Below are 27680 nucleotides of genomic sequence, written 5' to 3' on the forward strand. Positions count from 1 at the left end.
TGCATTCTGGCAGCATTAACTTCCTTTGAGCTTCACAGCAGGTGAAACTCTTACATCCCGGAGTTACTGTTTTGTCAGAAAATATGCAGAATATCATAGAGTCACAGAATAACTGAAGCTGGAAAGCAGACCTGGAGGTCATCTAGTCCAGCCCCTGCTTGAAGCGGGGGAGTGCAGTATCTGTCCAACGGAGGAAGAGAAATGTGTTCTCTCAGTGGTACAGTCAAACTCCTGTTTGCGGGAAATCATTATACAACTACTATTTACTTTAGCCTTGGTTTTAATTTTCATATATCCCTTTGCTCCCCCAAAATGAAGACACTAAAGAGAATCTCATTTGGTTTCTCTTCTTCTTGTTTTTGTGTTACAGGCAAATGGACACAGTTTTGTACATATGGAACATGAGAAAGCTGTATTACTACTGAAGAGTTTCCAGAATACAGTAGACCTAGTTATTCAACGTGAGCTTACTGTCTAAATATTTTTTTATAAATAGTAAATATGTCTAGCCAGATCTAATGTTCAGATTTATACATAGGAAACAAATTTTTGCCAATTGCTGGACCAATGGCAAACAGTAGTGCCAAATGTATAATACTATATGTTAGTACCAATCATCTTGAAAAAAAAATATATTAACTATATAAATATATTGTTCATGTGGCTATGTATTAGTTTTAATTGTCAGCCTCTGGCTGTGCATTGGTGCGTTTTTTTAATCAAGTTACTTCTTAAAGTCAATTTCATATGATTTCAAAACACAGAAGCACATACAAATTCTTTAGGAATTCTGCTGTCCATCAGAAACACTGCCTCAAAGTTGTATATGCCTTTATAAAGATAAAATATATTAACCTGTACTTCCCATGAAATATTTCTATCATGTCACATACAAAAATATAGAGAAAAAATATTTTCATAAACACCTCAAAGAAAGTATATATTAAATTAGATTTAATAATGTTCATTTATTTTCAATGCAAAGATATTATATGCCTTATGAAAATACCTGTACATATGCAGTGTGTATAGCTGGCTCCATATTAATTAGTAAAAATGTCACTATACAGGGTGAGATACTTAATAAATTATACTGTCAACTCTGGGACCTAGATATAAATAACCTACATGAAAATTGGTTAACTTCCTTTTGTTTGACATGTTTAGCTGATTCCATGTGAACACACTAAATGGATGAACAGTGAGTTTAGACAGGTATGGTCCATAAATGGAAGAAGCTTGTGATGGGTGGCAGTAAAACTTTTTTTGTTGCTGCTAATTATATTATTTAACTTTTTAATTTCAAATTATAGGCCCTTTACTTACATTCCCCATTCCCCCAGTCTTACATCGTTCTGTGTTTTTACTCTGATCCAGGCTGCGCTAGCCCCTGCTCGCTATATTCACTGTCAGTGAGGCTTTAACCTTTATACAATCCTTCCTTTGAGTAACAGTCTCTTTAAAATGAACGGGCGCAGATTTCGTCTGAGATGCGGTGCATCACAGGGGGAGCAGCGAATAACGCTGAGCGAGCCTGGGAAAAGCTTTCCCACTGAAGCGCGCAGTTTGAAAACCCGTCAGGTGAAAGTCCCAGGGCTGTTCCCAACAGAGAATACTGACAGCACAGAACTTTGCCAAACTGCTGTTGGTTCAGCAGTCCAGGTGTCCGTTGTGTTTATAACTGACAGCAAGATGGAAAAACATAAGAAAACCTCCCACCAGATGTTTTCAGGGGATCCAGTTTCCATTGACCTGAATGACACCGATGGCAAAGGACCGCAGGGAGAGCCGGAACCTGCTGCGGGAGGGCCAGGCTCACTCACAGCTTTTCCAGCGGGATTTAGCAACACCCTGAAAAACCTGAGTCAGACAGGAGTGTAGCTATAGCACAAGGGCATGGCCGGGAACATTTTACTTTTCTGCTTGCAAGAGTCTCTAGAAAGTCTTAAACCTTTTTCTCTTCCCATCACGTACACACTGGCCAAGGTAATTATACTTCAAATTAAACTAAACTTCAAAGACAATACTGCCGTTACGTATAATGCCCTGTCTGCTATATGGACCTAGTATTCCTCCCACAGAGGTGTAAATACACTTTGTGGAGCTCTGCTGCAGTCCCGTGTACAGTAAGTGGAAGGCCTGAGCTACAATACGTGCTGTCAGCATTCCTGTTAGCCGACGTGTCCCCGACATCGCCGAAACACACCAGCACCGGGCATTCCTGCCCGGGCGGTTTGGTGTGCGAGGGGCTTACGCTGGGCTCAAGGCAAACCGGACAAAGGCGCGGAAGAGAAATCTGCTGAGGGTACGAAATGCCTAGCAATCGCTTTGGCTTCGGGCGGTGGGAGGGGGTGGTACTGTGAAGGCCACCTGCGCACATAGGAAAGGAGAGATAAAGTACCCCACACATAAAAATTAAACTACGAATTAGTCAGTAAATAGGTACAGGAGGAACTATCCCCTAATGTTGTTATGAAGCATCAGCTTTTTAGTTGTTTGGATTTTTTTTTCCTTTTTTTTTTTTTTTTAAATCATATGGCAGCTGTTGAGAAGTCGAGTCCGGCCGGGCTGTGGCACAGAAGCCAGCGTGCTGGGTCAGTGCAGAGCTGCAGCCCTGGGCTCGGCTCCGCTAAGGGGTTTCTGTAGCAATCACTTGGAAAGTGACACTTCTACATTTGCCTGTAAGTTCCCTATGCTCTGGTTGTTTGCATCATCTCCCCTGTTCTCCTCCATGAACAGGAACTATTAAGCTTATTAGTATAAATAGTAATGAAGCTTAAATTCCAAGCTGACTGAGCAGGTTCCCACATCACATGAATTTTACCTTATCCAAGCAAGCATTCCTGCTGGGAGGGCTTCTGTACCACCAGAGTGGCAACACACCACCAGGTACCACAGTGAGCCATAGCTGATGGTAATCGCAAAATTTACAATTTGAATAAATGATTTGATGATATTCAGAACATAAATTTAAATAATTAAGACTTTTCAGTAAATTAAAATCCTCTTGATACCACAAGCTGAAAACGCTTGCTGAATTCATGAGATGTGGATTTGGATCGTTATTTGCTCAATTTTTTCAGCTTTCAGTTTTCTATCATCACATGGATGTAATTTCATCATGTGCCATCAAATCACACAGGTTCTGGCAGAGCCCATCTACAACTTGCCTCACATTCATGGCATTTCAGAGGCCAAAAGTTCCATTCTTAAGTCCTCACTGCCCTTTAAAGAAAGTAAGGATTTATTCAACATCATGTTCAGAAAATCCTAGACACCTATGTAGCTTTTAGATAATTATGTTGAATGGGAATTAGGTCCCTTAATAGACATTTATGCACCTAAATTCCTCTGTGGAGCTGCCTTTGTCTTTTCACGCGGAAAATCACTCTTCTGAATGTGACCACACACGCACCCACACGGCGAAGCAGCGCACACCAGCACATCTGTTGTTACACACCCCGTAGGCGTTTTGGGACAGCACAGCTCCCCAGCTCAGAAATCCTTCCTGGGACTCCGCTTCCAGCAGGAAAATGCAGTAAATGACTACTACGGCAGCTTTGAATCATGCTGTAATGCAGTCTGATGTCATTATACAGGACATGATGCACCCATCTGCCAAGCAAAATGACAAGACAGACTCCTGAGACATGTGGCAGCATTAAATAATACTTACTACATACGTAGCACCAAGAATGTGGTAGGGAGTTGCAGACATAGGCAAGATGACGAGGGCTCTGCCTTAGGACCAAGAGAAGAACTTAAAGGTAAAAACTGGTAAGCTAAAAAAAGCAAGTGAGCTTTAGTGCTTGTTAAGAGCAGATTTTGTGCTCGGTTGCTTTCCCGCGTGCTGAGTTTATTAGATCTAAAGCACAATGGCATCATCAATCGAGGCTGTGTGCAGAACTATGTTTCAAACTTGCTGAGTGAGTGCCTTCATTAATGGATTATAATGAAAAGGCAAGGACAATAAAATCAAGTTAGTGCAGTGGAATGTCACATTTAAGTCCTTAACTTGGGCAAAACTCCCACCGACTCCAGGAAGGGGATTGGGGGAGAGTTTGCACTCCCAACTGAAACAGACAGTAGCGAAGCTTTAACACCAAACCCCCACTGCCCCCCAAATACCAAGTATTTTCTTTTTGGCATATTTTTATTCAAATTGGCTGAAATGATGTTTAGCTAGCACTACTGTTATGAGCAATTAAAATTACTTTAATGGGACTACTTAGGATTTTTACTTTAGTCCTTCAAAATAACTTGCACCTTTTGCCTTTCCTGGAAGGTCTCCTGTAACCTCACAGACACAATCGTGTGCAACCCGGTTTGCAGGTCGGGTACCAGGTTATGTACGTGCTTTCCACATAATTATGATTTATTTCTTTTTACTACTAAATACGATTATATGGCAAGTGCTGGAGGCAGGTGACACTTCACCCTGAGGTGACTTCCACGTGTGGGTTCACTTTCATGTGCGTGAATGTGTGTTGATCCAGGCAAGCACAGTCTCAAAGCGCAGATGGTTTCCTTTCTTTAGGCCACTGAGCACTCCCAGGTACGCCGTCTCTTCTCCCACACTGACTAGACAAGCCCTCAAACTCAGTATCTTTCTAAAGCTACTAATGGAAATTTTCGTACTGATGCAGGCTGCGTTACAAACACCAAGGGGAAGGCAGTCCAGCGTGCGGCCGGCGGCTCTCCCCCGCCACGTTGTTGCTGTAGTGCTGCAGCGCGCGTTCCCACGGCAATAGCTCCGTTAGCTGGGAATGCGCTGTTTGGCTTTTTTAGATTTTTCCATGCAATAAACACTTAACTAACGATCCTCAGGGAAGGGCTAGATTAAAAAGGAAGCCTGCGACATAATTCCCTTATCCTCATTTTGTAACAAGTTTCAAAGAGCTCAGTGGCCGATGCCAGAGCTCCCATTCCGGCGCTACCCCTCATACCCCATAACCCACTGTGGGGCCTCCTCCCTCGAGCATGTGGTGTGCCAAAAACCCAGTGGCCAGGCTGGTCAGAACTTGTTTGCTTTTCTGCAGTCTTCTTACAAGGCAGCTCTTAAGGGGAAAAAAGAGGAGGGTGGGGAGAAAAAAAAAAAAAAAAAAAAAAAGAAAAAAAGCTGCTTCCAAAACGCTTTTCTTATTTTGAGAAATTAAGACCAGACCCCAGGAAGCCTGCAGCACTCTCCAGTCTCAATTTACCCATTCTCCCATTCACAGCTTGCAGTTTGTATCTGGGTGTTGATGAACTACGGCATTTAGAAGCCAGTTGTTCATAATAGCGATCATTTAACATCTTCAAATCTGTTTTGATGTTGTTTTCCAAGATATTTTTTAACATGTCCACGTCTGCACCTGTTTCACGGCACTACGCTAGCTCCTGAGGTGGGGACGGGGTGCGCCAGCCGGGGACGGCCGTGCCCGGCCAGCGTCTCAGCGCAGGTACCTGGGCAGGAGAAAGCCGAGTGTGTAAGTGACAGCTGAGAGCTGAGCCGAGGGGTAAGTGCCCAAGGCCGGTGCAGAGCATCCGCGGGACACCAAATGCCACAACTTCCAGGGGTTCACTGGGAACACTCGGCCTGAAAGGCTGCCGAGGCTTTTATAGGGCGGCCTGTTTCTGAACAGGAAGGAAAAGACCTTGGAAACATTGCTGTAATAGCTGTATTTTTAGCTCACATCGGAACACCTGAAAAGCAAAATCCCTAATGTTATAGCCCACCACTAATCTTCATGAGCCAAAAATCCAACTAAAAATTACAGTATGAAATGTTCAGGAGATTGGTTTGCTGTTGCTAGTAAACACTTGGAATGTAAAGACATTCCTTGGTTAAACCTCTCTGGCTTGTAATATAGCATTTAATTACCTTATGCAATCGAAAACCTGCTTATTTATAGATACGTGTGTATATATGTATATATCTGATAGAGATATATGCAACAGTAAATGCAAAGACGCTAGTAAATGAAAAACCATGCATTTAGATCCGCTCACGTGCAGGATCTGGTCTCAAGAGAAGACCCAGGGGTCCACAGCGGGATGATCGGGTACCAGGGGTATTTATTGCCAGGGAACTAACCGCTAACAGGAGGAGGGTTAGAGCCTGGGGTCTGTGCTGCCCAGCCTCTTCCGCGGAAGCGAAGCTCACGAGCACCTGGGGTTCTGGGTTCCAGCGTAGTGCCACCCCTCTCCCACCCAGCCAGGCAAGCCCTGTAGAAGAGAGAGAGGATTTGACACAAGTACCTTTTCCCAAAATTCATAAACAGGCACAGGAGGTGATAAGCCTCAGGCGTGGGCGGTGGAGTCACCACCTACCTTAGCAGTATTTTTAACTGGTGGGATTTTACATTTAGACTTTCCAAGAGAGAATAAAATTTTATGTGAAGTTTGAGCTCCCTGCCCACGGGCTAGTGCGTACCAACTCCCCATCCTGCCTCAGCATTCTTCCCCCACTCTTCTGCCTTCAAAAATTTAATTTTAAGCACACGCACAAAGATGTACCATTTCATTTTCAGGCAAGCCGATGTAAGGATTTATTTCGCTTGTCAGTCTTGCCAGTGCGAGTGGAATACAATGTTAACGATACAACTTTCAGGCCAGTAGTTTGGATAGGATATGAATTAATTGGTGGTTTGGTTTTGTTTTGAACGCCTTCGGTTTGGGTATGCGTGCTGGCGGGCATCAAGCCACGTGTGCGGCACAGCAGTGGCACCCCGAGGCCAGGCACAGACACCCGCGCTCTGCCCCGCGGAGGGCGCGTGCGTCGGCCAACGTCCACTTTCACGGAAAAGCAAATTTCAAAAGACAGCATTTGTGAATTGTATGAGTTTAAATCATTTCTGTCTCAAAAAAAAAAAAAGAAAAAGCTTTTTGCCAATCCTCTTCCTGGACAATTCCAGCAAATATTCTGGAAGTGAATGACGTCGTTGCATTGCATAAGAATTCCCACGGCCCTTGTGAGGCGTTTTCTGCAGCACCACCAACCCAGCCACAGCCCTGCAGCACAAGAGGCTTCATCTCTGTCAGTCGGGGCCTTCTCTGTCTCTTTGCTGGCACGTGTGGCTTTGCCCCGAAACCCCCCGGGCAGAACCAACGCTCTCATCAGTTCAGTTTTCTACTTGTGAGTACTGTATCCAGTTCAGAACCAACAGCTTACTTTATTAAAAATTTTACCATTTTATAAGAGACATGTTTAATTATGATGGAGATGGCTGTATTGTAATTAATATTTTGAGATAATTGTGATTTTGAGCTTAAATTATATACAGAAAATGGTCATTTTTGTATGTGTTAAAAGATTGCTATATTACAAATGACTAACTGTACTTTTCAGTTGAATTACAGTATTAATGTAAATAAAGCTGAATGAAGAAATATTTACTACTTTACTAACATAGATTGTGAATGTACTTAATGTTTTTTGCAGTATAAAGACTTACTGAACTTGAAAGCTGCTTCATTTTACGTGCAAAAAGGTACTTCAAAATTATATTTTAAATCTATTGATTCAGTGCAATCAATTCTATTGTTAGTTAATTTGCACATGCAGGTTGTATCCTTCCAGTTTTATTTCATGTATGACACTTATCCGTAAGGTGCATATTGTGTTTAGAATGCATTTTGCAGATGCTTCTGTACATAAAACAAATACAGGGACTAAAACAATGCTGTGCAGTGTATAGCAGAGCCATTTTTCGGCTTTGGTGTACCCAACTTTTTCAGTATTTAAAAAAGTGTTTTGAATAACATTAAAAAGTCTCTTTATTGTATAAATAATAAAAATGTCACCTTATTGTAATTAATTTTTGTCATCTTTTACTATTGGAAAGGATCTGAGGTTTCCAAAAATGCTGATCTGGAAGTTACGGGAAGCAAGACGATTGTTCCCGACCCCTCCCTTGGGAACCGGTCCAGGTACCCAGTAACGACACCTTTCTCACCAGTCATTTAAGTTACAGCTTCAGAAATGTTTGCTGCATCTACCAGCAAACCAAGCGGTGTTTGTGGGAAAGACTCACTGTAATTACCTGACTACATCAGAGAGAGAATTGAAAATTGAGCAACTCCCCTTGGTCAGCCGTAGCTACTGGTGAGGCATCAAATACAGAAATGGAGCGACTGCAAGCTTGCCAAGAAAAGCTCTGGCGTTTGCTGCTTTTTGGGTACAAATGCCGTATGAAAGATGGGAAGACAAAAGAGAGGGTCAGGGGGTGCAAGGAGCAGCAGTTCCATTGTCCAAGTAACTGCAGAACAGCTCTTGAGTTAGTTTGAGCTCAAACAAGCCCTCGTTCTTTCTGCACAAAGACACTATCATGTATTTTTAAGAGGAAACACCCGACCCCTTCCCTCTCCTCCCCTGCCCCCCAGTCCCTCTCTTTCTAGAGCCGGTTAATACCAGGCCTTGGGTGTCTGGTGTCTCCAGCTGTGCTGGCCAGTTCTGGTCCTTCGCTAATGGGGGGTCACGGTCCAGTGCAGCGGCGTGTGAGGTGCCTCAGCCATCCCCGCTCTCGCTGAAAGGTGCTCGCTAAATCTGAAGGCCCTGAGGATGAGTTAAGTGTATTTTTTGTTAATTCTAGCCATGTTCAAAACCTGGGATGTTTAATGTTGAACTGTATCAAATTTTGCTGTGTTACAGAAAGGACAGGTGCAGAAAGGAAAATGCTTTCATTACACGTATTTTTCCTGTATAAACACATACCATAGGGAGGCTACCCCTGCCCGATGTCAGCCCGGCAGCCTTCATACAGCAGCTGAATGGAAGAGCGAGGCATGTTTCTGTTCCTAAAGCTTAGCAAGGACATCTTTTACCTGAAAGCTTTTTCTTTACTGCAAAGAAGTCAGCAGTTTGCCATTAGAAGCAGTATTGATACATAGGGAGAGCATTAAATTTTATCTGCTGGCAACAGAGGACAGGGCAGTACTGGGAAGAAAGAGACGGCACTGCTCACGTGCCAGAAACAACGCAGCTACCTTGGTCCCGCGTTGCGCCTGGCCACAGGTTCCGCCCTGCTCAGGGCACTGCTGCGGGCGCTGCGGGCCCTGCGCCTACCCGCCCCACAGCACCTAGGCGGTACGTACAGCGACGCAGCCCTAGGAACGGGCAGCTGCTGCGCCTTGGTCGGCAGCACTCACCAAGAAAAGCAGCACGCAACACCCTGCCAGCAGGAATCCATCCCGTGTCTGCGTCCGCTCCCTTCTCCAAGTCGCAGGCCTGGAGCAGTCTAACAGAGCAGCAACGGGTCCGCAGTCACAGGGTGCACAGCATCACGCAGCCCCTCCTTCTCCATTATCAACATCCACGGTGCATTACTAGTATTAACAAAGGTATCACTTTCAGGACGCGGAAGCGTGTTTAAATAAAAAACGAGAAGTATCTAAATGTTACCGGCTAGAAAACTTAATTGTAGCCTATGCTTAAAAAATCCCAAGCCATACATCCAACAGGGAGCATTTATTGTTTCAGTGCAGCTACCACCATCAACCACATGTTGCTTACTTTTACGCAAAACGCGCACACAGCCTGCCGTACATCGCGTGCCGAACCCTTATCGGCACCACACGGTTTAAGGGTTCAAGCATTTTACCACATACAGACCGGCAGCCAGTTTTTTGAGGCAGCAGTGAAGAGAGACTAAATACCTTATAGGAGATTGTAAAACAGGCATACAAAAATCAAGGTGTTTACTTCTGCCTTTTGCTCAAATACTTTGATGTTGACAATTCTTTTTAAAAATTAGCTTAACTGTAGAAAAACCCTTGTCACTATTACTGAAGGCAGCTTTCAACAGCAACCTCTATTACAAAAAGTGTAAACATATATTGTGGTATTTTAAAATGCACTCTTGAAACATGCAGCCTCGAGGGGAAAATACTTCATAGGCGAGTTCTTCCTTAGCATGCGAACTCTAAACAGCATCATAAATGCTTTATGGCACAGGCCAGGTTAACAAAGAGTTGACAAAGGAGTAAGGTAGTACAACCCTACGGCATTTGGTCGGATAGGATAATACTTTGATTCCCGACTCCGCCAAGGACACAGACTGTTGTATCAAGTAGGAATTCGGCTTCTCAGATACTCCAGCACTGCAGCTGTTCCTTTGGCCAAAATGGCAGCTCGGGGAGTGCGGAATGGATTTCCTTCTAACAGCAGTGTCCTAGAAAACCAGAGAGATTTTGAGTTACTTGTAGAAAGACTTTTCCTTGTACCAACACGTTCGTACACTGCCTATAGATTTTTGAATCTTTTGAAATTCATAAGTAATTCCTCTTCTGTTCTGCTAAAAGAATTTTAATTTCTGCTTCCCTAGTTCGCACTAACTTATCTTCTTTAGAGACATCTGAATTTTAATTTATGCTAATAAATCAGTGGTGGTATATTACTGTAGACACACAATACGCACACACCCTACTTCTTCAGCAAGCCTCTGCCAGAAGAAAGAGTGAGAAAAAGAACTTCTGAAATATAGAAATGGTACAGTAAAAGGGGAAAACTGTGTTAAATTGTAACCCTCCACATTCTAGCTTAGCTGCTAGCCCGCTGTTCTTTGGTATGCACACATCTCTGTGAAGGTTTTTGCTTCTGGGGGTGGTGTTTCATTTTGTGTTTTTGAAGTCCCTCCAGCAAGTGTCCTTAAAGGGGAAAACACAGGGACTGGTGACTACTTGTCTTGGACAAGACAGACCACTTACGCATAACTGTCTTCCTTGAGGCACATGATGTAAGGGTATTCACAGTCACGTCTCTTTACACATTGTTTAGGGAATGTTACCCTGTCTCTTTTACAGCAACCTGAGTTCCACACACAGGTAAGGCGCTAAACGTATTAACTGGCAGGCAGTGCTGTGCCTCACCTACCTGGCTAACCGGGCTTGTCTATAGGTGCACCAGCGGCGTGTCTGTACCTACAGACAAGGTGACTGACTTGGGCTCTAACATTAGATTTACACAAAGCAACACACCCTTTCCCTTTTTTTAAAAATCATGAAACAACTCCCCCAATTCACTGCAATATTGAGAAAATATGGAAGAAACCACATTGGCTTACAAATGGTAAGGGAGACCCTTTTTGTGCATTGAGACCTACAAAAAATATACTGCCCATTAGTACTTTTTCCTCTGACAAAACATGCCCTGAAGAGATCAGTCAGAATATATTTTATAAAACAGGTTGTCACTTCAAACACATACCTCAGAGTTTCACAGTTTCCAAGTTCTGGTGGCACCTGGAGGAGGTCGTTGTTCTGAAGGTCCAGTGTTCCAAGCTTGTCCATCTTCTTTAGCTGCAGAGGGTCTATGGACCCAACCTGATTGTTACTGAGCAGGATAGTCTCCAGTGCCAGGATGCGATAAAGGACGCTGGGAAATGCTTTAAATCTTTCAAGAAAAAGGAGGCAAACCAGTAACAGTCAGAAGCAGGGCATTCAAAAATTAGCAGCCTTTAAAATCAGACAGCATTTTAGCTGTATTTATTTAAGGTAAACGTTTAACCATGCTTCTCTGAAAGGAGAAAGCATCCATTATTTTGCCTTGCACACAGTGGAAAAAAAAAGGTCAACAGAACGTGCACAGCAACAGCTCAGCACCTCTAACAGAACCGCAGGCCCACTACGCTCATTTGACAAGACCAGCATGTCTCACAGAACGTGACTCACCAGTGTAAAGCAGGGAGAACAACGGCCAGTTGTTCTCCTGTGTACTTAAGAAACGCCCTGCCGAGCGGAGGAAGGGCGCTTCCAGCCCAACCTCGTTCCTGCGGCGAGCAACAGCAGCAGTAGCAGACGCTCTTCAGGGACACCGCTCGGCTGCTTCCTGCCGACCATTCCCCTTGCATTTTTCCATCCCTCAGAACTGCTGTTATGGATGCTGGAGGGTAGTCCTGTTTGTTGGTATCTATCCATTTTTGGATATATTGTTCACAAGACTGTTTAATCCCTTTTTTTAACCAGTTGCTACGGTCTCTCTCCAAAACTTTTGTGGCAGAAAGTTCCAAAAATACACTACCCATTGTGTAAGGAAGTACATTCACTTCATCAGTTTTAACCTCACAGCTAGTTTATCAAGTGCCTCCTCATTCTTACATTACAGGAAAATCATACTGAATTTGGCCCCATTCTTTTTATTATTGTATTAAAAAAACCCAAATCTAAATAGATGCTCACCTATTAAAAGAAAGATTTATTATTTGCAGTCTTGTCAGTGCCTCCATTTCCTCAGGTAAAGATGTCAAAACGTTATTTCTGTGTATCAAATGAAGACAAACAATAATCACTAACTTCTACAAAGTTTTTAGTTAAGAATCCACAGAGACAGAATATGCATATTTATCAGTGCCAACATGCTGTCTTAAACCAATTAATTGCTTCATAAATGGGTCAAGACCATGCTCAAGTACAGATGCCTGCTAATGCAAGCCAGGTTTGCATTCTCATTTCTGCCAGCAGGAGATTTAAAGTCTGTCCTCTAAAGATTCCCAAGTATTTCAAAGCATCTAACAACTCCACAAACCTGCCTGGCAATTCAGCTCCTTGGGTTTTGGAGGAAAGCTTATGAAACTGCCCCAATCTTGGTGCCAAAGTGAATCAGTAGGGTAACTCTAAACCTCTTCAGAATTCATTTAGCCTGCCATCCAAGTGCTGTAACAAACTCCTTTAAGGCTACCATTACCCTAGCATCTCCCACGAAAGGAAGCCATTCAGAAGCTTTTTAAATACAAGGAATACAGGTGTTTGTAAGGACAAACAAGGTATGTCCTGAGCGTGACACAGAGCCATTACGGGACAATAAAGACCACTCACTAGAAGATGCCCAGACTTAGACCTAAATTCTTAATCGCCAAGATATGCAACCTCATTGCCTCATCAATCTCCTATTATCATCCATTTCTGCAGTCGTCAGCCTAACTCCTCCATCAGCAGCACATATGTCACTGCATCACCGACCGGCTGAGGCTGGCAGGGACCTCTGGAGCTCACCTGGCCCAGCCCCCTGGAGCAGGGGGCCCAGGACCGTGTCCAGACGGGTTCCGAGTTATCTCCAAGGATGGAGACTCCACCACCTCCCTGCTGGTTCTCGGTCACCCTCACAGTGAGAACATGTCTCCTGATGTCCAGAGGGACCTTCCTGCGTGTCAGTGTGTGCCCGTGGCCTCTGGTCCTGGCACTGGGCACCACTGGAAGAGCCTGGCTCCGTCCTCTCGGCACCCTCCCCGCAGGTGTTTATCCACATGGATGAGATCCCCCTGAGCCTGCTCTGCTCCGGGCTGAGCAGTCCCAGCTCTCCCAGCCTCTCCTCATGGGAGAGATGCTCCTGTCCCTTCAGCATCTTGGTGGCCCCTCGCTGGACTCTCCAGGCACAGGCAGGTTACTTTAAATCAAGCCAAAGTAAAAGCCTGGCTCTGCAACTGTGCTGTGCTACTTTTGATTTTGTGAAACACCAAAGATAACAAATGCCAGTGAGCTAATCCTGATGTCTAAACAAATGCAATGAGCATTTTTCAGGAGTTAGAGAAAGTAAAATGACAGTAAGTAACTACTGCAAAGAAAATACCTACAGACAGCTTCAGTTTCAGGCAGCACAAGATTTGTACCTTCACTGTACTACTACCCAGCTATCCTCCAGGACTTTTTGGTGTGGGCTTCTTTTGTGGGGCGGTGGTGGGGTGTTTTTAAAAAGCAACTTAACATCCCTAAGAACCTTTTCATAACTGAGGCAAGACCTTTCATCACAGCAAGTCTCACTTGTTGTTTGCATTTTTCCTTAACCAATGCCTAAATCTAGGCCACTTGCTATTTTGGATCTGCTGGTCATTCAGCTGTCACAGAGGCATTTTGGGAAATGAAAAATTATTTCAGTACTGCTATTGCACTGTAACAGATGGCTGGTTTAAAAAGGCATGAAAATAAGTTAGCGAGAAAGGAAGTCCAACAACACGTCACAAACCTGATATCCAAATGTGTCAATTTATGGAGCATGCAAAGCTCCAATGAAATAGATGAGATTTTATTGAAGCCAAGGTTGACATCACAAACCGAGTCTTTCAGCTCCACAATCCTGAAACCCAATATGAATATACTTTTATTATGTAAGCTCATGTTTGCATTCTGTTTTCTAAGTTATTAAAAAAACTTGCTTTATTCTACAAATGAAGGACATGCTATGTTTCTTGACACTTCAGAAGCCATTTTGTGGAGCAAAGATAACGGAACCCTCACCTGTGAAAGCTGCCTGTCTTGGAGTCTTACAATTGATGTAAAGACAAAGCTCAGAATCACTTACCTAAAGTTATGAGGAGAGTAAATTTTCTCTCCGTGATTAGGAGAGTAAATTTTACTAGAAAAGCCTATCCACTTAAATGCGATTAAGAGGTATTTCAGAAATCATAGCACAGATGTCCATCACTGCCATCTCCTGCCCTGTAAATGTTTTAACAAAAAGGCTCTACCCACCCTCTTTAGCAGTCAAAAACCAGAAAGAGATTTGTTATTTTTACTTCCATCTTTTGTTTCTGTTCCACTGTTCTGCTATTACAAATTGGAGGAAACACAGCATTTGCTGCTTCTTGTAGAAGGGAAATATTTCACACCAAAGCATCTTAATATAATAAACAGCTCAAAAAGTTAGCTGTTGAATCCCTAGAACAGAATCTCTGTTTTAGCCCTAAAAACAAAAGGTAATTAAAGGAGAAAATACTCATCTCTCCTACCTGGATTGCCACTGAATTCTCTGGCACCTAGCACCTGCCATCCCCAGTGAATGCAACAGCCTCTAATACAGTGGAAAAGCATGGGAGGCACAAGCATTATCACACTAAACTGATTTTCTAGAAATTGTACTGAAAATAGGTTTTTTTCTTATGAGAAAGAGATCGCACCTCTTCAAGTTCTATGTGCTAAAGGCTAAATATTCAGCACACTTGGGTCCAACAATGGAAATAAGTTACCCCCACAAATGTGGTGGTATCCTTAAAAATCAGCTTTCATGATTTTCTTGGGCTATCAGAGATGCAGTAACCTTCCTTCTTAAACAAAAAGACTTTTTATTCCCATTAGTGTCAAGAGAAAGCTTTTCCTTGACTGTGGATGATGTAACAAGTGCAATAATATCAAATGATATGTGATGGGACACAAAACCTATCAAGAAAAGAGGCATAGAAAGTGTTCAGGCTTCCTTTAAAAAAAAAAACAAAAAAAACCCCACAGTTATGCTACCTAAAGAAACTGAATTGAAATAGAACCTCAGCTATAGTACAAAGTTATCACCCAATAAAGTGGTGAATCCACACAAATTATCTTCCTTTGGGAAAAAGACCGCTTTGTAGAGAAAACAATCCTACACTGTAGTTAAGTACAGCACTTCATTATTATGAGAAGCCACATCAGTCTCCCCTCATTCATTTCAACAATGCTTAGCAAAGCAAAATGAGAAACAATGTGTAATGAAAGCACCATTGAGTATAGCCAAGCTTCTTTCTACTGCCATCTTCACGTTCATCAATGGACCCACTGCCTCCTACTCATACTAGAAACGCAAGTTTCAGCATCTCAGTTATGCTTTCACTTGTGTGTCTGTGTACAAACACATAGATAGCATTGATTAGGAAAAACACAAGATACTGAGAAACAAAAGTAGAAAAAAAAGTAACAAATAGAGAATGACCTTTACAAAAGTACCTTGGAGGAATTTCATTCAGCTGATTTTTGCTGAAGTTGACAGTGGTGACAGGATTGCTTCTGACTGCATTGAACATTTCATCAGGAATCACAGCTGTCTGTTTCTCACTAAACAATGAAAAGCACTTAGCTGAGTAACACGAACAAGTTAATCATTTCCTATTTATTAACAAGAGATTTTCATCTTCTTTTAGAAAAAAATGAGTAGTAGAATAGATATGCAAGTATTGACAATTTAAAGTCCTTGAAGGACTGTTAATCAGAAAGCTACCAATCACTGCACCATGTTACATGGCATCTGGGCAATAATATCTTTTCACACTGACACCCCGATCTGTTGTTGTGCTTAAGAAAAATCGCTAAGAGCTGAGTTGTGTCTCTACCTCAACAAAGTGTGAATGCTGCATATGGGGCCAGAAAGTGTAGCAAGACTGGCATTAAACAGATTTCCCCCTCTCAGCTCAGGAAACATCCCCAGCACAGTGATGGGTAACTCGGGTAACTCCCCAGTTTGGAGCTCCTGAGCGTTTGTGGTGACCAAAGCCATCCCAGTCCTTTCACCACAGTGAGGCCCTCTCCACATTCCAACTCTCAGCAGGACTATGCATTTCACCCGGCAGCTCTCCACAAATAGGGTTTTCTTCCCCTTTCCCAACCTAACAAGTTACATTGTTGGTTGCATTTCAGAAATCACTGAAGAGACATTCACCTACCACAAGATGTTCTGAGGCTTAATGAAAATTGTTAAAGAAGTTTAAAAGGTATTAAAAGCAGCTGAAAGTGTTAAGCATTTCAGTGAGCCAAAAGGAATGTTACTGCGGAATATTTGATAATACAAAGAAATAATTAATCCACCCTGCAATTCAAATCTGCCTATTCCTGAGCACACAAATTGAAGTGAAAAACACACAAATGCAGCAGGATTTGCAGACAGTTCAGTATGTATCATGAAGGAAAAAAAAGGCAAAAAATATGAAAGTGTTCTTACAACTTTAGAAATAGGTCGTATTTCAAAACACATACCTATATTCCAACAATTTTAGTGAAGTTATGGCATGCATGTTAATCCTTGACTCACTTGGAAGAGTCATGGCTGTCACAGGAGGCTCTTCATTTGGTCTGGTTACGTCATCTAGAGATAACAAACGTATACAGTCACACAAACTACAGGCCGTTCCGAACACCACATCTGACTGCAGCCTCGATGGAGAGGTTTAGTGTCCCTAGTCAGCAGCCATCACCCTTTTTAATTATTCCTGTATTCTGGCTCAATTGCATATAATCAGACTCATATTATTTCAAGAATTTTCTAGTAAATTTTTTCTGTAATCGGGTTTCCGTGTTGTGGTTTTTTTAGGCTGGGTGGAGGGAAGAGATTGGACTTGGATTTTCAAAAAAATAGGTCAGGAAGCAATAGAGGTGTTATGCTAGCAGCAGCTAGCTGTTATGTTAGGCAGTAGCCTCCAAGGGGTGGGGAGCTACAATGATAAACGGGGAATCCAGGCTAGAAGTGATGATCCAGATCACCTATATCCAGAACAGCAAATATGACCACAATTTTAGTTAAAACATTAATATTTATAAACCTTCATCATAACCTCCTCTGTAGAGTTCCGTTTGATTACTATCTACAATCCACATGAAAAAGCTATTGGCTTTGCAAGGCTACTTTGAACGTTTATGAAATGCAGATTAAAAGCATCGTTCTGCACATCTGAGGTGTGGCATCACACCCTAGGTATTTACACATGCCTAAGTAGGGTAAAGCTTAGCTGCAGGTCCAAACATATGATAAATTCAACTTCCACTAAAAGAAATTGAACAAAACTCTATGGAAATTTAGCAGCAGCCATGAATAAAAGTCTACTAACAACTGTGCCTAACCACAACTAGTTATCCTTTCATTCAGAAAGGTCAAAAGGGTCAAAAACAAGCTTAAAAAAAAAGACAACTTTTTCCAGTTTAAACCTCTACAGAAATAGGACTACTACTGGTTTAGCTCCAACTTGGATACCATTAGCAGGTAGAGTAAAATCATAATCATTGCTGTACATGCAAGACATTAGCTGATTTTATTATCCACAATTATATTATCTATTATAGTTTACCAGGTAAGTTTCTGAGTATGCACTCTAGCATCCAATTATCAAGTTAATAATATATCAGATTTGCATGGAACCTGACATTTTGAAGCAATTGTATAGGCTGCAGTAACCTAATTAATACTGCCATCCTCTGGCAAACCGAGAGAAAAACCTACTTAACAAAAAGGAAAATTCACACATACCATTGTCAATAAAAGTTGCTTGCATGTATTATCAAGACCCCTTCTAAATTAACAGGTTAAGCATTTTTTGCTATTGAAGTGCAGCATAATAATTTCCATATTATATTTAACATGGCCAGTGAACTTATTCTGTTTGACTACTTCATGTTTTAAAACTTAAGATTTCTAAAGATAGTAAACTGAAGTCCTGGCTGGAGAGGGTTTCACCTTCTCAGCATGCAAGTTACTTAAAAGACTCTGACAGCCTGTTTCCTACATAATAAAAAATACACTGCCATCTCAATTATTTTGTTTAGAAAACACAGAGGAAAAAAAAAAAAAAACAAACAACCTCCCCCCCCCAAATGCTCAAGTATCTCAGTGAATTAGAAGCCCAGGTATCAATCTGGAAAGCGACTTGAGCGCGCAGAAGCAACTAGCAACTTTTTGTCCGCTTTTTTAATACTGTCAGTTCATTTTTACAAAGTACCGTATCTGTTAAAGAAATGTGATACAGAATCATCTAGTGCTTTTAAATCCACAGGGGCAGAGCTCTGAATCCAAGAGAGGATTCTGCAAAAAACATACAGCATTTGGGCAGACAAGTAATTCCCTTGAAACATTTCACCTGATTTTCTGCTTTATGAATTTTTAATTATTTCTATAGGGAAGGTTGGGATCAAGACTATTAGAGAGTAGAAAGATGAATTCTAACAGGCCATGATTAGAATGATGTTTAAAATAATCAGTTACTTTCTCCCCCAAAACTTTTTATATTCTTAGTCAGCTACGAGGCAGACTTCATGGTATCACCAAGACTTCAAGGCAGACTTTTTCAGGCATGTACTTTCTGGGAATCACAGGACCATACTGCCCATGTTATTATGTGAATGAATAATACATGCTACCTTTGGAAAGTATCACGTACTCTCGGTCACAGTATAGTGAGCAAGCCAGCAGACATATGGCAAGCTTAAAAAGAAGAACCCCTTATGTAAACTTCCCATGATGTTCAGAGGAAAAATAAAAGAGCTACTGGAATTCCTCATGCAAAATGCATAAAGGGGTAGGGGAAAAATACTTAAGATTATTTTTCTGAATTATAATCCTCAGTAAGGAATGTTTGTTATTCAGTATTCTCTAAGAGAATAAGAAACAGCACCAAAATATAAGAGCAAACTGCTGAGTAAAGAAAACACTATTATTGCAGGATAACTGGAGGAACCTGGATTTAAACAGCTACCCTCTGTAGGTTCTAACTTATTTTAATTTCTTAGAAAGATGCTCTTTAAAATGCAATGCAATAGAGCAACATACCTTGGATTTTGCTTCTTAGATATTTCAGAAGTTCCTGGGTGCCTTTCTTAAAAAAAAAAAAAAAAAAAAAAAAGTCAATAAGCATTTACCAGCAGTGTTTATATAGCTGTTCTGACAATGAAGAATGACAATTCCAGTCACACAGGTAGAGCCCATAGCACTGCTGACTATAAATACACCTAATGCTTCCCATAGAAAAACCTTCTTTGCAGCATCTTACAAACTTGCTTATTTACAATTTTATTTATTCCAGCTCAAAATTTCCGATCTCATATCACTGCCTTGGGCTCCACACTTTTAGCTTTTTATCTAAAGTAGTTAGCCAGTTCCAAGACCAAGGAAAAAAATTCAGATGAACTTAATCTTCTCCTTAAAAAGGTCTAGCGCAATTATGCTTTGGAGAAACATTTAAAATTTGTCAAGGAAGCTGACTGTTCAGTGTTCTGGTAATTTTTTATGTCTAAAATTATAAACTCTGGGAAAAACACTGCAGTTTACATAATTTGCATGGATTTTTAACAGCTCAGTCCTCCAAAGATTTGACTTTCAATCCTCTCACAGCAACTTCCACTGGTCAAACACAGTTACTACCTGCATAATCTATGAGTAATTAAGCATAATCTCGTCTAGCCCATTTGTTTAGGATAAAGCTAGGTTTTCCTCAAGATTTTATATGCTTCTCCTCGATGCTTTAAAACCAGGGACTGAACTAAAGCGCTGAATATGAATTAACATTTCTCATTCTAGCTGACATCTATGTTACACACGGTAAGAGACTGGCTGATCTGAATGCAGAGGGGATAAAGAAAATGTGGAAGTGGGAAAGGAAGGTACTCTCACAAAGAATCTGGCGAGATGACAGAAACAGAAGACAAAAGACTGCAAAAGAGAGGCTGGAGGAGACTGGGACTGACTGCAGGCACAGCTAGGCGTGGCATGTGCTGAGCTGAGCGAGACAAAAGAAGCCAATATGGAAGAAGCTGGAAACTTTTAAGGAAAAGGTGAAGGTCAAACAGAAAGCTGAGTAACAGTGACGTGGCTTGCATGCAGAGGAAAGCACGCAGTAAGACAAAGCTCAACAGCCAGGTGACAGTATGTTACACAAAAAAGGAGAGACTAGGATTTAACAGAAATTGACTGGACATTCATCAAGAATGGGTTCAGGACTAGGATGAGAGGCCGGAGAAACAGGAAAAGATGAGATGTCGCAGGGATGAACAAGAGAAGAATCTGTGCCTGCTAGACTATACTTACCCCCCAGTCCCTGCCAATCCTTAATCTCAGTATTCACCTGCTTCTAAGAATTGCCTGGGGAACCCTACAAGCTTTATCAGTTACTCCTCTACATCAAGTGTAAAAACATCTAGATAGGCATATAAAATTCCAGTTATATGAATTTACAGTGTTGGTAATGGATCAAGACAGCATAAGTATAAAACACCATAATGGAATCCTTGTACCTGTCGTTTGCTACAAATCTGAAATATACACAAGAAATTACACACATCTGTGCTCTTACATTTGAAAGACAGCAAATCCTCAAAAGCTAGGGAATACCAGAACTAAAGAAGCCAGGCAACCTTAACCCAGACTCCTTTGCATGTACATTTTAAGCCAACTTTGAACTCTGGAATCACGTATGACTTCCACCCACTGAACCCCTGCTCATTAATTTAGTGCATACAACACTCACTTAACCAGATACACAATGTTTTCCCTCTTCTGACAGGTATTACAAAATTTCATTTCAACAGAGAGTCTTCAGTGTTGCTTATTTTTAGAGAATGCCAGTGCTTTGTAAGCATTTATTTCATAACACTGGCAAAACCACAGAAAGAAGTAATGTATACCACCAACAAGAAGAGGGACCTGCCAGGGAAAAAAATAAAGGGAATTCTATAGCAGCAGTAGTGCCCATGCGCCAGCCTCCCTGCTGCCCTATGTACTTGTTTTCTCATGCACAACTCACACCTTCACTTTGCTGGTTACCTACACAGAGAATGCAGATGTGAGGTGTAGGTTATCCTTAAGAAAACGTAGTACATCTGATTGCCATTGCTCAAAATGCATCTGCCATCAAATACGCTCTGGAAATCGAATCTTAGATCCTTAATTCAGGCAAGCAGGAAATGAAAAACAGAAATCCATGCTCATCTAGGAAAATCCTCATGTAAAGTACTTGCCTAGCACTGCAATGTACTGTGATTGCAACAGGATTAGGCAGCAGACAGCTGCCTTGCCCTTTTTTTCCCCCCAGACGTCCATTGCTTCATTTGCAGTATACATTACAACTTCTGTAGCGAATCAGAAACAGGTCCTATAAAGCAACAACGTCCTTTATTCCACAGTCCTCATGGTCTTATGCACTGCATCAGACTCCAGTGGAAGGAGTACCCAAATCACAACACACACAAACAAAAGAGATGGATTAAAGTTGCACAGACTACTTGAAATCCGGAGGTTTTCGAATTTTTTTTCATGTTCTGGCTGCACTATATGGATAACATATGTATGCAATATAACCAAACTTTATATGCTCTCTATAGTGCTTACTTGTAGAAGGTCTCTTCGAATGGTTCTCAAAGGATTTCCCTCTAATGCCAGGAATTTCAACTGAGGAAGGTTCCCCAATGTATAAGGCAATCTGCAAAGGGAAACAACTCATTTCAAAGCAGCTTCAAAACAATTTCTAAAGAAGTTGCAATGATTTGTCAGATAGCCCGGTATTCTGAAGCTCAAGTTCAAATAAAAAGATACAGAACATATCACATTTAAGAAAGGCACAGTTTGATCATAGCAGTTACACAATATAGAAAGGGTTCCTTCATTTTATGATTTGAGTCCTTTTTTAATCACATTTTACAAAGTGAAATACATCAGCTATAGAATTAGTTGTCATTAGATGTCATTAGCTATGCCTCATCACAGACATAATGCAGTTTTTAATATTACCTACTGATATCATTGTTGGCAAGGTCAAGTCGCTCCAACTTCTGAAGCAGAGTAATTTCATCAGGAACTGATTTTATCTTGTTGTCTCTAAGTTCCAATACAGAGAGGGAATTCAGATGCTTCAGATTCTCTGCATTTAGTATTTCAATCTGATTTTCACCAGCATGTAATTCCTACAGAAACAAAGATCACCCACAGTTATGTTACTCTAGTAAAATTACTTTATAGCTTACTAATCTCCTAAACCATGACATCTACAAAAACATACCATGCTGTGGAGAAAACACAGATCTCAATTCCCTTTCATGTGCATATGAAATATCAAAGCCTCCAAAGATCCAGTGACATGAGTCTGAACTTATCTTTTTTGAAACCATCACAGAACCCTTAGCTTTGGGTTCCATTTCCAAGCTAGGAATAAATTTGCTCCACTTTTGTCAAGAACTTGTCCACGACTTCTTTACTCAAGAAGTTTCTTAAATTCCAAGTTATAGGAAGTTGAGAGGGTATCTCTCCATCTCCCTATTAGCAATGTTTCATTTACAATGGAAAAACTGAATGGTTCTTTAGACCAGAAAGAGTGCGCACATGCTGCTGGACGCACTAAGACACTGAACTTCACACACCAACACAAATGTTGTTAGAAAATGCTGAAATAACTTGGGATTGATTGAACTGCTGAGTTCAGAGTTATGCAGAACTGAAGTATCTGCATTCTTTGATAGATGTGGTCACTGGAAACAACACAGCGATACAGGCATTCACTTGGCCCAATCACTTTTCTATGAGCTGATTAACAAATTTTCAATTTTAAATATATCATGAATTAAGACCACAAAATATCTGGAAGATCCGATTATGTTAAAAGGAAAAAAAAAAAAGTATACTTTCTCTGCAGTTACAAAGAAAAAAATTATAATGAACTACGTAAATTTATCCAGAAAATGATCCTAGAGATAAAAAATAACTGTTGCAGGCAATACCCGATCCAGTTTTTCAGTCATTCCTCTTCTAGATATTTATTTTCCAAATCTGAAGAGTACTGCTGCAAATTTGTCTTCCAAATGACCTTAAGATTGACCAATGTGGCCAGTAAGAGTAATTGCAAATGGGGATGTATTAAATAGAGTTCTAAACACAGAATTACCAACTTTTGATCACAGCACTCCACAAAAATTTGTGTTTAAAGTAACAGTCATTATTTTAAAAGTTTACAGCAAATACATCTACAGTATACCAACCATTTCAAACCTTACCTTCAGTAATTTGCATGAGGGAAATTCTGGTAAAGAACGTAATTTATTTTTTCTCAGATAAAGTTGTTCCAAAGATGCCATAGTCGCTAACTTAGAAGGTACAGTTTCCAGGTAGTTTTTAGTACAATCCAGTTGTCTTAAGCCTACAGAAGTAAGTGTGCAGTGACAAACAGAAAAATAAGAGAAAATAAAAAGTTATCTACAGAAGCATAAATATCCTGCTTTTTAAAATAAACATAACAATATTTTGCCAAACAGAATTTTGGAAGAAATCAAATCAGTTAGCATCAACATTTCTGAAAACAAGGCATCTGCTTTTCATTTATTCTTCACAGAACATTCTGGAACGCTTTCAATGACACTGCCAGATACTAGCTCTTGTCAAGAAAGAGTTTAATATTGCAGACTATCTCAGAAAGACCTGCAAGTAATTTCTATAGCATTTATAAAAGCTCTGGTCTGTCACCTGTTCCTGTAGATCTGCCACAGCTATTAAAATACCCATTTCACATCAAGCAGTAGTCAGCTTGATATTTAACAATCCAATGTTGAAGTCAACTTTATCACTCTCTAATTTATGGTATTTTCCTCCCCAATAATGTCAACTATCTCTCATTTATGCTTTATTTTCCACTCAAAATATGCAATAAAGAAAAAAAAAAAAAATTGTCAAATTGCTTATTGCAGCCTTAAGGCTAATAACTTCTAAGCAGAACAATACTAATCCTTACACTTTTCTAATCATTCCATGCCCCATTTATCAAGAAATACGAACCGTAAGAGGACTCAAGTTTGATATACACTAGCTGTAGCTGATTTTTTTAAATAATTCTGAACTAATATTCTTGAGAATACATCAACTCTTTAAGAATATTTTTTAAAATCCTAAATAATATGCACCGTATTTCTGAACATAACTACAGAACTGGCTGTATGGCATTAAATAATCTGAGGGAACAAATTTACTTTTCATCGCACTGATATCTGCAGGCAGGTTCTTGAGTTGATTACAAGCCAAATTGAGTCGCACTAAGTTAATGAGCAAAGCAAAACTTGTTGGAATGTCTGTGAGATGGTTGTTGGACAGATCCTGAAGATTAAAAAAAAAAAAAAGAGAGAGAGAGGAAGAGAGAGAGAGTGGTTAGAAATAGAGATGTTTAAAATATCCCACGAGTACTGCTACTGCAAAGTTAATTACTGGCAGAACACTAGAATTAGATGGCTGACATCTTCAGGATCTCCCTGGTAGAAATGTGAATAGATGAAACAAGTCTCCCATAACTGACAGATCACAAGGGATTTGATTTTTCTTAAAATATTTGGCAAACCAAGAGCAAAACTTGGTTTCAAACCAAAACAAGGAAACCCACCATGTACTAACTGACAACCTACATAAGTCATTAGAATATTCACAAAGTTCTGCCATTTAAGCTATTTTTAATTAGCAGTAGCAAAACATGGATAAATCAGCCTTTCTGCACACCTAAGTATTTTTCAAAAAGTTTAATTTACCAATTCTTCTAAATTGACAAGCTGTCCAAATCCATCCGGCAAGTGACTCAGCTCATTGTGATGAAGAAGAAGGCTCTTCAAATGTGACAACTGCATCAACTCTTCCGGGATACTTTTCAGTTTGTTGTGGCTAGTATTAAACATGTAACACAAAGGGAAAAAACAATCACTAAGTAGTTTTAAGAACGTAACTGCATACAGAACACTTTTGTTACACATGATGCTATCCAAACCAGAGCTACAACGCTTGTATCAGCTGGATTATCTTAGCCACGCACAGCTTGTTGAAACACAAGCTCTTCAGACCCTAGAGCATGTACGAAGCACGTCCAGCATCAGATACACTGGATATTCTGTGCTGGCACAGACTAACTACTAATTACATCTGCAGCAAGACAGGCTTCTGCAAAACATTCCCACGCCGCAGCACGCACATATGCTTGCTGCGTCACCTTTAAGAAAAATCTGTCTCCTGCAACAGTCTCAGCCCTCTACAATGGATTAGCTTCCTGGGAGAAATTAACTGTTTGTTTGTTTATTTCTTAAAAAATGCTTCATCATATGAATATTGAATCCTCATCTGAATTTACAATATTCCAGCTGGATCTTAATTTTTTTTGGCTCATGTAGCTCACACACACAGGAGCAGCGTACTCTCCTTCTCCCTGTGCACGAATTTACAAAATTACTCCAGCAAACAGAAGATTATGAACTTTCCAGCATGAACAAGATCTATACAATTATTTCCAATGCATATTATTCAGGACAAAAAGTATTTTTATACTCAAAACTGCCAGACTGAAGCAAATGAATGTAGATATTACTTTTGTGTGATTATTCAAAATATCACTGTTTTCACCTTGCAAGTGAGACTTGTGTCTTTCAGTATCAGTGAAAATAATTTTAACAAACCTAAGATCATCAGTTTTGATCCAAAACTTAACAATTCTCAATACATTATCAGCTAAAAATCTGAAATAAATTTTCTGAAAGAAAATTTGATATACTGCAATCTCTTATTCACACCGTGAAAGTCACTGTAATATTTCTCATGTTCCAGTTTTGTAACCTGTACTTACCTGACATCAAGTTTCTGAAGATTTTCTAATTCTCCTAAAGCAGAAGGAAGCGATGTCAGTTGATTATCATGCACCTGGAAAATAAAGTTTTTAGAATACAGTTACTAATTTGTACCTTGTAGGTTTTCTTTCCCTACCCCAGAAACAAATCAAGCTAACCTAATACACAGAATTTTGTACACAAGTACAGCTATATACATGCCTCAAAGCAATTACCAACCGCAGCACTGCAACTGCCAATCTACACAGTTCTACTTAATCGATTGTAAACACTGAGATTAGATACGAAACAGGGGAGAGGGTGGAGTGCAGGAAAGGTGGTTGCATCCAGTAATAGCTCTTCCTTCATAAATAAGTAATAGATCTTTCTACAGAACAGCACCCACTACCAGCGTATAAACTGATATATTACCAGATCTGTAACGATCTTTTCTTTATCCTGAGAATACACCAGTGCCACTTCTACACATCCACCACTGCAGGGAAATGGAAAACAAAGATCTAAGACCATGTTTTCCCACCACCTACAGGGAGAGTGCAGTTCTACCATAATGGGATCAGTGTACTTACATCCAGGACAGTGAGTGCAGGCAGAAGTTTGACATCCTCTGAAAGACACTGCAGTTTGTTTGAGGCGAGTATCAGCTTGGTCAGGTCTGTTTGCTCCCACCAGCGATCCGCGGCACCAAAAGAGAGATTTTGATGAGCTTCCTCCGGAGTATCCAAATTTATCCGCCACACATGTTGAGGCACTACATACACAAACATACAGACGTCAACTACATTCTTCAGATAGTGACTCTCAAAGCTCCACTGTTGTAATGCTTTTCAGACATACAGACACCCATACAGTCAACTGCATTTCTAGAGACATTTTTCCAGAGCTGACAATAGCAAGCTGATGGAAATCTGCCAGCAACAGCCAAAAGTAAGTCGATCTGCCAACAGATGGCAGGAAATATGCATTGTTGTTGCTCCCTCTGTATTTTTCCTGTCCTGCCCGGATGGCACGGCCAAGCACAAACCCAAGGCACAGGAGGAACAGCAGCCCCGCGGAATCGGTCGGTCGGCAACCGCCGGCAAACACGGCGCCCGTTCCCGCGGCTGAAGAGCCGTGGGGCTTCCCGGAGAGCCGAGGCCTGGGCACAGGGGCAGCCGCCCTCCCCCGGCCCCGGCCCTCCGCGGCAGCACCGCCGCTTCCAGCGAGCCTGCAAACCCGGCTTAGCGCGACGGAGGTGCGGGGAAGAAGGGCTGTCACCGCCAGACACAGCGACGGCGAGGAGCACCGCGTCCCCGCCGGCACCGAGCTCACCCTCGCTGAGGCTCCGGCCCGACAGGTTTAACTGCCCGCTCTTCCGAGCCGCCCGGATCAGCCCCTGCGGCACGGCGGGGCCCGGCTCCGCCGCCGGCCGCCTGAAGCCAGCCCGCGGGTCCCCCGCCCGCCCTCTCCTCGCCGCCATCCCTCGCCGCGGCCGGGCCGGCGCCGCCCCGCCGCCCGCCGAGCAGGCGGAGCCTGGCGGGGCCCCTCAGGCGGGCTCCGGGCGCTGGCAGCCGGCCCGCGGAGCGCTCGGCGGGCTACCGCCTCCCCCGGCCGCCATTTCCCGCCCGGAGGTGCGGGGTGGGAGCCACGAC

At 41.6% G+C, this 27680-nt stretch overlaps 2 protein-coding genes across 2 annotated transcripts in view; one reads left to right on the top strand and one right to left on the bottom strand.

The window, feature by feature from the left end:
* LRRC7 (leucine rich repeat containing 7) overlaps positions 1-7795 on the top strand; it is a 186751-nt gene extending 178956 nt beyond the window's left edge. The window contains 1 exon segment of the mRNA XM_041127660.1: positions 371-7795. Coding sequence (XP_040983594.1) covers positions 371-478 — 108 coding nt within the window. The 3' untranslated portion in view covers positions 479-7795.
* A 1638-nt stretch (positions 7796-9433) lies between these two features.
* On the bottom strand, positions 9434-27674 carry LRRC40 (leucine rich repeat containing 40). Its single transcript, XM_030031686.2, has 15 exons — positions 27361-27674; positions 26619-26800; positions 26049-26122; positions 24970-25099; positions 24424-24547; positions 23458-23600; positions 22202-22374; positions 21803-21893; positions 19250-19295; positions 16690-16798; positions 15667-15774; positions 13937-14047; positions 12157-12234; positions 11186-11371; positions 9434-10151 (listed from the first exon to the last, which is right to left on the bottom strand). Exons 1-15 carry the CDS (start codon positions 27506-27508, stop codon positions 10046-10048), a joined length of 1809 nt encoding a protein of 602 aa, XP_029887546.1. The 5' UTR covers positions 27509-27674; the 3' UTR covers positions 9434-10045.
* Between the last annotated feature and the right edge of the window lie 6 nt (positions 27675-27680).

This window comes from Aquila chrysaetos, chromosome 12 (genome assembly GCF_900496995.4).
Source record: "Aquila chrysaetos chrysaetos chromosome 12, bAquChr1.4, whole genome shotgun sequence".
In the NCBI taxonomy this organism is placed as follows: domain Eukaryota; kingdom Metazoa; phylum Chordata; class Aves; order Accipitriformes; family Accipitridae; genus Aquila; species Aquila chrysaetos.